The sequence below is a fragment of the Hevea brasiliensis genome, chromosome 11 (assembly GCF_030052815.1).
Source record: "Hevea brasiliensis isolate MT/VB/25A 57/8 chromosome 11, ASM3005281v1, whole genome shotgun sequence".
NCBI classification, from domain to species: domain Eukaryota; kingdom Viridiplantae; phylum Streptophyta; class Magnoliopsida; order Malpighiales; family Euphorbiaceae; genus Hevea; species Hevea brasiliensis.
Window position 1 is genome coordinate 93,411,531 of NC_079503.1, and position 13,355 is coordinate 93,424,885.

At 34.1% G+C, this 13,355-nt stretch overlaps 1 protein-coding gene across 1 annotated transcript; it reads right to left on the reverse strand.

Annotated features, from left to right (window-relative positions):
* Positions 1-69: 69 nt before the first annotated feature.
* On the reverse strand, positions 70-9,312 carry LOC110640311 (lysine-specific demethylase JMJ28). The gene is made up of 13 exons (XM_058130346.1): positions 6,399-9,312; positions 6,137-6,282; positions 5,444-5,549; positions 5,218-5,350; positions 5,058-5,121; positions 4,225-4,960; positions 3,021-3,350; positions 2,009-2,542; positions 1,866-1,938; positions 1,690-1,775; positions 1,116-1,235; positions 964-1,031; positions 70-341 (listed from the first exon to the last, which is right to left on the reverse strand). The coding sequence occupies exons 1-13, from the start codon at positions 7,086-7,088 to the stop codon at positions 311-313; spliced, it is 3,117 nt and encodes a 1,038-aa protein (XP_057986329.1). The 5' UTR covers positions 7,089-9,312; the 3' UTR covers positions 70-310.
* Positions 9,313-13,355: the final 4,043 nt, after the last annotated feature.

Sequence of the window (13,355 nt, forward strand, 5' to 3'; positions counted from 1 at the left end):
AACCAAACAATTTATCAAGAATTACTTTGCCGTAGCTGAAAAAAATGTTGCACCGAAGGAAAATAAACATAAACAAATGGTGATCTGGCTTCTTTTTATTATATACAACCAATTGATTGACTAGACAAGTTGTAATAGAAAATAGAAAAGGGAGAATGAATGCCAATCTTTTATCTAATCTGAAGAAATTAGCTTCTTGTTACTGCTGATATCACAGATCTATCGAAATTCTGCAGAGAACAATACTCTGCACAATAAAATAGGTAAGGAGAGGGACTCAGATGCAAGTAAATCAGATCCGCTTCAGTCCTCATTGTCGATCATTGAGCTCACCGCTGGTCCTGCAATATCGGGTTTATAAATTGATTCTTGTTGCATAAAATTCTTAAAAATATACAAAGGAAACAACTACACAGTATTTCATGCTAGGAAAGGCGGCATATATTTACATTCACACAACATACATATTATCTAATGATCCATTTTAATGTGTATTTGAAATGAAGGTGAATTTGGATCTCTGTTTTGAGTTAAAAATCATATAATATAAACATAATATCAAATTCAAATCCATTTCAAATACTCATCTACTCAAATGAAGCCGTATTATCATAATGGGGAAACGATTAAAGAACAGAGGCCAAACTAGCTTGTCATAGAAACCTAGGTAACAATGACATACGTGATCTGGATGTTTCTAGAATGTCAGCTCATAATTTTGATACAGTTTTATTAAGAAAGGATATTCAATGTGTTCTACTGGGCAAATATTACTTATTGTCACTCTCAGAATGTTCATACACGATTAGTTTTTCACATGCTTGATACTAGTCTGCCCCAACTTTGAGTCAATTCAAAACAGCAGCAGTAACATGATCCCTTGAATATTTGGTAAGAACTAATGCTGGAGCCAAACAGAGAAACAAAAAGTATTGACTTTTATATTTCAGTAGAGGTACTTACTCTGCATGAGTAAGCTCACGGATTTCTTTGATTGCTCTGCTAATACCATAAAGGGTCATTTTCTTCACCTGATTTTTGCAAAAAAGGTAAAGCCTTATTCATCATGTGGACAAGCATGGCAAACGAGCATGCAACAGTCGCGTGTAATTTACCTCTAGACTATCTACTTTGGCTTTATGGTTCTCTGGAAGCAGTCGGAGTTCATCAGTCAACTGGATGCATTCTGTAACATTTTCCGGCGAGACAAAGTCCAAAACCACATTAACGCATGACTGCAGTTTCCAAACACATCAGATGAACAACATTAACAAGCATTATCACAAATGGAGTTTTTCATTCAACCAGATCCAGAATTACAGAACTTTACAAACTAAATTAAATACAAAACACTAAAATAAAGTAGATAACTAGAAATTAAGGCAATTACTTCTTGTTAAAGAGTTTATTTTCTTCTTTTCTCTTTCCTAAATTTCATGTAAAATAGGTAACTTAAAAGTTGGTGGAATTTAAGCAAATTAAAGGCACCAAAAATAGTTTTAAAAACAAGTATCAATTCACTTTGGAAAGTTTCTCATATTCTTGGAATACAATTATAGCTGTGCCTTACATGCAGTAAATTGTGAAATTGCTGACAGTGAACTTATGAAAAGAATTCAATAACTTTGCAGACTAATTAATTAAACAAGTTTTCGAAAATGTTCACTTTCACAGTATTTTATGAATTACCTTAAGATGCCTAATTTGGTAAGGGCATCCAGCAGGAATGATGACAGCTTCTCCAACATGTTGCTCAAAAGTCCATGGTTCAATTTCTAGAAGGAAAGGCAGGATAGGATGTTACAAAAGGCTTTAAATTATATATATATATATATATATATATTACAAATATAAGTGATACTGACTGAACTCCTCCTTAAGCCTCAATTTATGAGTTGTATCAAGAAAGAAGTTCTGATCAAGTATTGGATGACCAACCTGCAAGAGGCAAAAGTAAATTATCAACTTGGACATAAGAATAGAGACTGACATCTTAATCAGGACTTACAAGCTTCTGAAAGCCATATGTTTGATTGAACTCATTAGAGTGCTTTCTCAGGTATTCAACAAGCTTCGGAACATCCTGTCTACGAAAGACATCCCACTGGGCACCACAAGACTCGGCAACCTTTTGCTTTCCAAAATGATTTGAACCATCTGTATACTTCCCACAAAACTTAAGATTTTCTGATGCCCTGCAGCTTTTAACAGGCCCAAAGAAAAATTTTGAGACCTCAGTGTCCGTATCAGTATCAGAATCAGAATCACATTCCTCATCAAGGTACGTGTCTCTATCTTTGAGACTTAAAGTTTGTGCTTTGTGACTGGCAGCAGAAAACCAAGATACTCTAGCAACTTTCTTGTGTAAGCACATTTCTTCTGTGATCATATCATGCAATCCTACTTCTTCCACATCTTGCCCATCTATCAGTCCTGCTCCGAGCACTTCATTTTGTTCCTTGTGTCTTTTCATTAACTTTCTTATATAATTAAGCTGTTCTGTAGATACAGGAACATCAGTTGTATGTGCCAAAATATTAACCTGAAACCAGAAAGAGAAAAAATGAATAGTGAAGACCACTCTCATTTTCCTCTTTACTGAATATGATGACCCAAAAAGTTTACATTAAAAGATTACAAATACAGGAAAAAAGGCAAGGGGTGGTGACCCTGATTCCAGGAAAAGGTTTTGCCGAGCAAGCTAGAAGTAGAGATTTGAACTTGTAAATTGATGTTACTATTAGAATATATGCGAACAAACATTTTGAATTTTCCAGTAACTGATAATTTAAGACCAGGAAAAGGGTTCCACAAGTAAGGCATGCTCATGATAACTTAATATTTGAACGCTGTTTCTCTTAACATATCTTGCAGGATTTTACCAAGTGAGGCAAAATCAGAGAGAGAACTTTCTACTCTGAGGAAGTTGAATTGAAGACAAGTGCATTGGATCTAAAGTTTTAGGCAAAATTTACCTAGAACATTTGACATCAATATAGAAAACACGGAATGAAACTTACCATATCATATGAATCATAACGTAAATTTGCCACAGAATCAGCCTGAACAAGATTCTCACCACTACCATAAGAGATATAGACACATGGGCCAAGATCAGGCTTCACGATTTCTTGTGGCAATTCTGCAGCAATGTTTAAAACACCAGAAACAGGGTCCATGTATTCTGGAAGTGGTAGAGCATGAAGGATTTCGGCATAATGAGCTGGAAAATGTTCTTGAAATAAATGGGAAGAAAGCCAACCCTTCAATTTTAGTTTTTCATGCCACTTGTTGGCATGTATTGGACCCTTAAAAGGTCCCATAAACAGTTGCCTAATACCAATTTCTACCTGCAACATCAAATAAAAAAGTGTTATTGTTCAGAATTGAAGTCGCTTTCAAATTTTATAATGCAATGAACCAAAATAACCCTTGTGTCACTAAATCAGGGTAAAAAAAAATAAAGCCATGATAAGGAAAAAAGAAGTGATAAGCAGCAAAAACACAGCAGTTTCAGCACTGAAGAAGATATCCATGCAATATTAGCTCAGATATCCTAATTAACACTAATTTAATTGCATTAACAAAATAAATATGATAGACTGAGAATATTAATTTTGTTGAAATATCATGAAGACATACAGCTGTAACTTGAAAAACCAATAAGTGATAGTCTTCTAAAGGAGGGGGAAAAAGACAACAGAAAATCTACATGCTTCATCATGTTATAAGAACATGTGACCTGGTCCTAAGCAGATTCAATTTATTTTCATGTTGTGGAAAACACACTCAAAGTAATACTTTGTGCAGTTGCCAGCCAGGCAGACCTCATGAAGAACCAAGATATTTTAGAGAAAAATGGTATCCTACATTTTTCGGAGTCTGCAGGGCATCATTCAAGGCAAGGAGCTGCATATCTGAAGACGCTATTTGGGCATAAAATCTATTGCAAGGGAAGCTCCAAAATAAATATGAACAATTATATTTCTACTTCTAAGAGAATGATAATGCATTTACAGCTGATAAAAGGAATTTCTGGAAATATAACACTTGAACTCCTGAATTTCATAATCAAGTCCAATATTACAATCCACAAAACCAAGAAATCAATACATAATGAACAAGTTGAAAGACGGGGAAAATAAGTTGCTTAATCTTTTGAAACTAACATGTAAACAGGTATACTGCATGTTAACATTGAACATGACGAAGAAATATGCTTACCTCAAACCAGTCCAAGGAATCAGCAGCCTGCTCACTCTCAGACTTGGCAGCATTATTTTTAAGATAAGTGCAGAACATGACTATTGGATCCCAACTAAGATCTGATGTACCCTGAAGAATGTTACGAACAATTACAGGTTGACCTTTGCCCCAATGCTTTTGAAAGTGTTCAAGGTTATCACTGTGGATGTCCACAACAGTAGGATAATACAGGAAGTTATCATTAGAATTTTCTCTTGTAGCTGCTTCTTGCAACTGCATAATCCCATTAACTTCACAGTCCATCCCAAGACATAATGAGCAGTGCGAGAAAACATCCAAGGTTTCTGGCAACTCATAGCAACCAACTATTTCCTCTGCACTTATTTCCAGTTCTTTGGTCCAACTTGATGGGAAAAGACAACTTAAATCAAGGAGATTATCACCACAACCACCAAACTCTGTGGATGGGCAAGGTATACCATTACCATCAGGAACTTCCCAACTAGGCAATAACACAGATGATTCTAAATATTTATTGCCATAATTCCACTTAGAGACACATACCGACTTCATCTCTGAAATTTGCTTTCCAGATTTACAGGCTTTCCTTCGATTAGGGTATTTGCATATATGAGCTTTAACACTTCCAGGTAAGCTCGCTTGAAATATAGCTTGACAACAATTTAAGCAAAGGCTATAGGAACAGCTTGGGCAGCTTCTATGGAAATCCACAATGGAACTCTTGCAATTATTGCTGCTCCAGGAGTCAAATCATGCAGCAGAGAGCAATGAAAGAAAATTAAATAAAGGATATGAAATGTATCATAGCTTTTCAGCAGCATGGGACATACCAACAACACTTCTTATTGCAGCCAACTGATGCCAGGTGGATTTGAACATCTGCGGGTTTCTGGCCTGTTACAGACTGAAGGACGTCAGAAGAACCATCCCTTGTGGGTTGGTAGTGAAAGTCAATTTCGGAAGATCAATAAGCATAACCATCGTGAATACCTTTTATTTTTGCCTCTATTTCTAGCTCAATGCTCTGATCTTGATTTAGTTGTTTAAGTACGGGAAGAAGCATACAGATCAAATAATGAAAATGTAAAACTTTGTTGACTTTACTCTTGTCCTTGGAGAAGCCCTAAACCACGTTTTCATGTAAGTTTAAATATCAAGATTCAGTGTAGAAATGTAAATGAATATGTTCATAATTTAGTCAAATTCGAAATCAGACCTTACATTCAATGTCCCTACATTGAATTGCTGAGCAGGCCTTACAGCAACAAGTTCCTCGACAAACTGGACATGCTATCTGAACTTCTTCTTGCATATCAGAATACCTAAATTAATTTGAACTTCAAAATTTACCAATTGGGTTCTGCTCCCAACCAAATTGCAAATTGTTCAAACAAAACAGAAAGGGCCAAAACCTTAAAAACTTGACCTGTATTTATAGATGATGTTTTGAGCACAAGTTGGAGTTATATCTGGATAAAAAACAGAATTTTGGTTTACTGGATACAAAATGCTTCCCAAACCATCAGTGGGTGGAGTAATAGGATAATGCACTTCAGTTTTACAAACATGAATTGACATTACATCTTACAGATTCACGTTTCTATAGTTTTTAACTAATTAAATTCTGATGCATAGGCTAACAGTACCTTCTTACTTTGTTCTTTCTTTTGTTGGTTCATTGAATTGTATTCAGCAATGACTTAAGTCCTAACTGATTACACAAACAAGTGAAGAATGCTGATAACACAAACATTTGTACTATAGAGAGCTGACAACTGATAACACAAACTAAGTCCTAAGTGATAACACAAATACTTGTACTACAGAATGCTAACAACTGATAACACAAACAAGTGAAGAAACAGAGAATTGAAGGCAATTTAAATAAGTTGATACTGAAAAAACATACTGGTCTTTGATGCAGTCCATGCAATAGAATTGTTTTCTACAACTCGAACACATTATTAAAGTCTTCAAACCACTTCTCCTACACAAATGGCACTTTTTCCTCCTTCCCCTCCTTAATCTCATCATATCCTTCTTGAAAGGCACAACCTTTAAATTAAATTAACACACACCAAAGAGAGACAAAAAAAATACAGTTAACCAAAAATTAAAGATAAACAGAAATGGGGGAGTAAAGAACTTTTAAAAGTCAGTGCAAAAACTACCTGCAATGCACCAATTGGCATTGGCTCAATGTTTTTGGACCGAAAACATCTTCTAGTAATAGCACTGAAATCAGCAGCTCCAATTTTGATATCACAGGGCGTAGAAGAAGAAGCAGCAGCCACATTGCCAAAATGTTTAGCAGGAGATATTGCCATTAATCCATTAGGCAAATCTCTCATTAACTCTCCCTCACTATTACTGCTATCAATTTCGTTGTCAATATCACTATTAATCTCCTCTGCCACAACTTTCTTCTTTTTCTTCTTTTTCTTCTTCTTTCTCTTCTCTACCTCTCTTTTCAACACCATTCGTATTAGTTCCAGCTGCAAATCCCCTCTCTTTAGCCTCATCTTCTTCACAGCCTCATCAAGCGCTTCAGATTCACCGATCGATTTCTTTCTCTTCATAGGCTTCTCCAATTTCACCAATCGTGATAATCTTTCCTCTTTCTGTGCCCTAATTTCGACATTGTGAGACAATGAATCCGCATTGGCCGTTGATTTCTTGCTGTACTTCCTTTGCAATTTCAGTGACTCGGGTACTTTCCTCTTGTACTGTCTATGACGGCCCTGGAGATGGTGAATTTCGCAGAGCTTCTTATCGTCCATGACTCTCCTATTGCACCGCCATTGCCTCCCATCGGTCCGCTTACAGCGAAGATGTTCAGGCAGAGGCTCATTTTCCTCCATTAAGGAAGAAAAGATTTTAACTTTCCCGTAAAATTCGCAACTTCCTCGGGAGAGTGACAGAAACAGCGAGAGCTGGTGATATAGAAAATAGAGAAGGGATTGAGTGAAGTAAGAGAGAAGTGAAGGGTTTTCGGGAAGGAGGGCATTTATGGTAGGGAGGAGGCGCGGAGAGAAAAACAGATGGCAAAAAGGTGTAATTTTGGGGAAAAGGGGGAGTCCAATTTGGTCTCGAAATCTTCAATATAGTCACCATCGATGATTTAAGAGATTGATGAATCTCTCTCTCTCTCTCTCTCTCTCACACACACACACACAGAGATTAACAGAAGCGTTATCTTGGAATCTTTTGCAGTGACACCCCACCAGCTATTGTAATCATATATACACAAGCGTACCATATCACCATATCACATTGATTTCTATTTTATATTCTTTCTGTGATTTTGGAGGCTGTTTTGCTCAGGAATTCAAATTTGCATAATGCAATTTATGGCAGCTTTTATTTGCTGTGTTACTGATGCAATTGCAGATTGTAACATTTCTTTTCTGCTAATGATAAAAGTTTCTATTTTTTTCTTTATTTTTCATAATTTCACAACATGATACCCCCTAATTAAATTTCTGATATTGGTTAGTTAGATGTGGGCAGAATTTAACAAGATAAGGATCTGCAATTTTTAAAAACTTTTTAAAAAATGTAGATAAATTGTTGGGTGTTTATCAGAAAGGTTTCTGTGATCAATGCAATTCTCTTCTATTGCATACCATTTTGAATCAAATCATTTATTTTAGACTCACAGTCACTAGCATTGCCAAGGCAGGCCTTGTCAGGTATAAATCTCAACTGCATAAACTGGCTTATTGCAGCTTCCAACAGGTAGAGCAATGGTTTAAAAGAAGGAAAAGGTTATTTTAGTACCCACAAAACAAAGTTAATAGCTAGCAAATGAAGTGTCTGCCATTCCAACGTCAAAAAGCAATCACATTTGGTAAAAATGTTGTGCCAGACCTGTGAATACTCTGAAACAATTCTCGAGAACCCAAATGAATCAAATTGGACTTGTCCATCTCTTTTTAATAAGCAATGAATTTTTTCAAGGTGTTTAAATAATAAGTGACAATTATTTCGGTCCAATAGAGATACATCTTACACAAGTCTAATCCAATCCAAAATGTGAAAACCAAAGCCCAACCCATATGAAATTATAAATCTTTATTTCTTCTAGTCTCCTGAAAAACCTTGCAATCACCGATGATTCATTAGCTTAGTAATAAATGATGAGGTAGGCTTAGGAGAGACCTCATTAGCCTAGTAATCAATGATGAGGTAGGCTTAGGAGAGACCTCGTATTTAAGCTTGAGAGTTGTAAGTGTAACATTTGACCCGAGATCTTATGGCTCGTTACCTAACTTTTGTAGTTTTATCTAACTCTTGTAGTTTTATCAAACTCCAGTAGTTTCCAGGCTATTACGGAGACACAGGGGCTAATTAGTATGGTTGACTATCAGCTGCAATATTCCTCTTAAAAAAATAAAAAAAAACCTTGCAGTCCTATTGTATTGTGCCTTGGATTCAAACAGGCAGCTTCACATATCAAAGAAAATGGTGCAATTCACAGCTTTTGGTGTTCGTCCCCCTGCTTCCTTGAAATGTAACAGAAAATTAAGCTTGCATGAAGTAAAATGATAAAGCAAGTTACTGTCATTGTTGTGCTAAGTCATCCTATCAATTTTTCAATTCATGATCTGAATTAAGTTAGATTAATGATCCTAAAAGTAACATGTAGAAACAAAAAATGAAGCCATTACCAACAAGAAAAAGAAAAAGGAAAGTCCCACCTTACCTACTTACAAAGAACAGAAATTTTCTTGGCAATTTCTAGATATAGCAATGTTCCAGGAAGTGAAAAAACATAATTGAGTGCAGCGCTGGTGAAATAATCCCACCCCACGCATCAAAATTCCAGTAGGGAATTCATCAACGCTGCACTCAATGATGTTTCTCCAATCTGGGATCACACAGTCTCTCAGATACCCAGAAATTCTCAAAAGCATTTTTAATATATAGTAAATTAATCCTATAAAATGTAGTACAGCAACTCTCTTCGGAGTTGTACTACCACATTAGTTACGAGCCTCCATCCACGTTAGGGAGAACTCATGTAACACGGCTTCTATAAAAGCTTGAGAATGGGAACTGTACTTCTTAATAATGTACTTGAATTCTTGTACTACATTTGTCCCCTTCAAGTTCTACTTCCATTAGCTATGGTCTTTGAGTCTAACAAGATTTGGTCTTTTCTAACGTTCGTGATGATGGTGACCCCCTTTTAAGAGAAGTTGTAGAGTAAATCCAGGATTTTTAACTGGAATGGTAAATTAATAAAACATCAATAAAGAAAATAAGAGAGATTGAATAAATACAAAACAATTAAGAATTACTGTATACTCCTGAAACACATATTTCCTCTATAAAAAATTATAGATTCCATTCCTAGTATATAAAGAAACACTAAAAATCTATACTCCTATATTCTGAGTCTATAATTAGCCCAAAAGAAGTACCATTATTACTATGGTCCTTTTATAATTTTTATTATTTTACATTAGATATTTTATTAATTTAATTATCATTCTAACTAAGAATTGTAATTGAAATAATCGGTTAAGTATATATATATATATAATTTCCCCTTTAAAGTTTTCATTGATAGACCCAATTTCAGAAGTTGGAAATTTATTAATATTCTAATGTTGAAGCCCTTTAACATTTTTGGAAGTCAACAGATTTCATTTCTGGCCACCTCGCTTGCAAAGGAACGTTTCCATATTATTTTAGAGCATTTGAAAATGACATGATCAATTGGCTATCCTTTATTTTTCTTTAAAAAAATAATTTTAACAGATATTTCGATCATAATATGTGCCTATCTAGTTTTGAATTTAAAAGATTTAAATTATTTTTTTATGTTATTAAAAAAATAATTAAAAAAATTATTTTATTATTTTAATATTTTTATGACTAAAATTTATTAAATTTAATTTTAAAATATTTTTTAATACTCTAATTAATATATTTAAAAAAAAAATTTCAATAAAAGTTTCAAACTATATATATATATATATATATATATATATATATATATATGTATGTAAACACTGAATGATTTATCTTTAGGGAAACGTAAGGCATATATGTGAGAAGGTTGTGTCATCCTTGTAAACTCATTAGGAGGTTTGTCATTGTGTGCAGAACGTGCTAATCTACATGCTTGAAGGAAATGACTTTCTTTTGTTTTGTATCGTTAGAAGACTACTGAAAAATAAAGTATAAATTAAATGTTTTTTATTGGCTTGCTTCAATTATGATTTAATTTTAAAAAATTATTTTTCAACTCAGATTAAATATTTATGAAATTTATAATGATATTGAAGGATCGGATCAGTATGTACCGACTAAAACTCTGTTATATATTAATTTTATGTACTCTTTTAATATAGCGAAATGTGAAATTTCAAGAAATTTATTAAAATTAAAGTTTGATGAATTTAGGGAATTCATAATTTATTCTTTTTATTATAGCGAAACTTTCATACTTATCTTTTCATAGACGTAGATTGTATTATCAAACAAACGTAAATCTCCTATACTTATTTTTTCATTTATATTGTAATAATGTGTATCTTAAATTTATATCTCATATCATTCTCATATTATGTAATGATGGCATCCTCTTATCAAAGAAGGATTATTCAGTCCTCTCGAAGCATATAATATAATCACTTTTACATAAATACATAAATCTTACTCCCTATCAAGAATAGTGGATTACAATCAAAGAGAATGGAGCTCTGTTATTTTTTGTGTCTTGATTTTTAGATATGTTTTTGTGGATTTGAATTATTACTCGATCTGAAAATTTTGTGTTGTGACCCGATTGGAATAAGAAGTGAGATTTATAGTAATAACAAGGTAATGACCGATAGGCCTGGGGTATGAACCGGTATAAAAATTATAATATTTTGGTCTTTGTTGTAGAGTTTTGAGATATTCAAAAAATACTCTGATATTAAAGTTTGAGATTTTAGAGTGATTGTATCTTGCTCTTACTCTTTTCATCACAGTAAAATTTTTTCTCTTATCTTATCGTGAAAGTAGACTTACGGTTGAACTTAACTTAAATCTTATACTATTTTTCATTTCTTTTCTTATACTATGTGATTGTGAAAAAATTTAATAGTATAGCTGTGATTCCATATAAAATAACCTACATAGAATGGCAAGCCAATTAGAATCATACAAATAAATATGAGTAAGTCTCGTAATATTAAGTTTTTCTCATGTATTTAAAACATTTTTTTATTTTTTTAAATAATAACTACCTATTACAATTACATGTTAATTTTTAATTGGTTTGCTATTTTATGTATTAATTCTACATGAAATAGCAGGGTTATCGGTTGTGTGATTGTTTATGCTTTAGATTTACATGCCTATAACAAACTCTAACCATACTTTTGGATAATAAATTAAGGGAAAAAGAATGCTAAGTCGTTGCAGCTGAATAAAATAGGAAAATCGTCTAAAATATTCTTTTTTCCAATGCATATATATTCACAATAATTTGTACACTTGCATTTCATTAATTACATGTTGAAATTCCAGGATTCTAGCGATCCTTCCACAAAGTCATGTTAACCAGCAAGGAAGATGCCTGGACAATATATAAAGCATCCATCTTGCTTGAAAAACAGAAGGAAACCTACGCCTAGCGAAAAAGAATCATCAATATAATTATATGGAGAATATGTACAATTTGTATTTACCTTCTTCGAAGGAGGATCTTACCTTCAGCATCTTCATGCACAATGCTCAGAACATCTTCAGGAGGAATGTGCCACCAAATTTTAGGCTTCTTCAATTGGTGTCCTATTTGAGCCATTTTATCAGCAGCTCTATTACCTTCCCTGTAAACATGAGTCACAATGCAATTGCCGAGTTCTGGTAAGATCAAGTTTATATCGCCAACGTGCCTTCGCATTTCTGCGCACTTCACCTGTCTACCTTTCACTATAATTTCCACTAATGATTTTGCATCTCCTTCAAGCCACACATTGTTCCAGCCATTTTCTACCACCAACTCCAGGCCTCTTCGAAGGGCAGCCACTTCTGCTATGGTGCTACTAGTTCTACCTATGGATTCTGCATAACCTAGTACGAATTCTGCCTTGTGATTCCTGAAGACACCTCCAATGCTAGCTTTGCCTTCTCTGCCTTTGCATGATCCATCAAAGTTTAATTTAGTCCAACCTATTCGAGGCTTCTCCCATGCCACAGGAATAGGGTCCCTGTGCCAATTCCTAATCAAAATACGAACTGGGTTTTGCAGTGTTCTTTGGAACCTAAAAATGTTAGTGAACGGTAACATTGTCTGAATATTTTTCTTGGAAACTATTCAAAATCGCCTAATTGATTCATAAATACTTGGAAATATGAAACACCAACAAATTAAAAGGTATTGTTCATGAAAATTTGTGGGAAAATTTATTTACATAGAGAAGAAAAGGAGGTAGCCAGAACGTACAAGAATGCCTAAGGAATGAAGATAGGAAGTTTAGATACAAATTTATGGAAGCAACAAGGAAGCATCTAAAGAATTTTCAAAGAGAATTATGCCAAACTCTTTTCATTGCTTCACGTACTGTATTAATGAAGTTAAGAGTGGAGGGAAACGAATACATAGGAAGAAGAATATTAAGAATTTAATGGCGACAAGGCAACGATTTGGTGATTATAATTATAAAAACAGCAAGAAAACTTAAAATGGGTAGAGAGATTTCTTCTTGAACCATCAAAATGTTAAGAGAAGGTTGAGTGTCGGAATTCTATTTGTAAGAGAAAAGCTGGGTTGCATGACAAACGAAGAATGATTACATGTTGACCATTGGAGTCTAACTGCAAAATTTTTTGACATGCCTAAATTTGTCCAACTGCTGGCAGAAAATTCCGCACTTTTTGGACAAGTTTCAATGTTTCAGTAGTGGGTTATGACAAGGTTAGAAAGGGCTTAACCCAACCACTGCCCATGTTCACAAGGACAAGACTCAATAGTGGGTAGAGAAAGGGCGGAAGGATTGGTCACGGATCCGGTTTTAGTATATGCCCATATCTATCCCATTTCGGTTCGGGTTATGTCGAATAGTATATTGCTTAATTTTAAAATAAAAGATATACATAACATAAGAAAAAAATATATCTTTTAATCT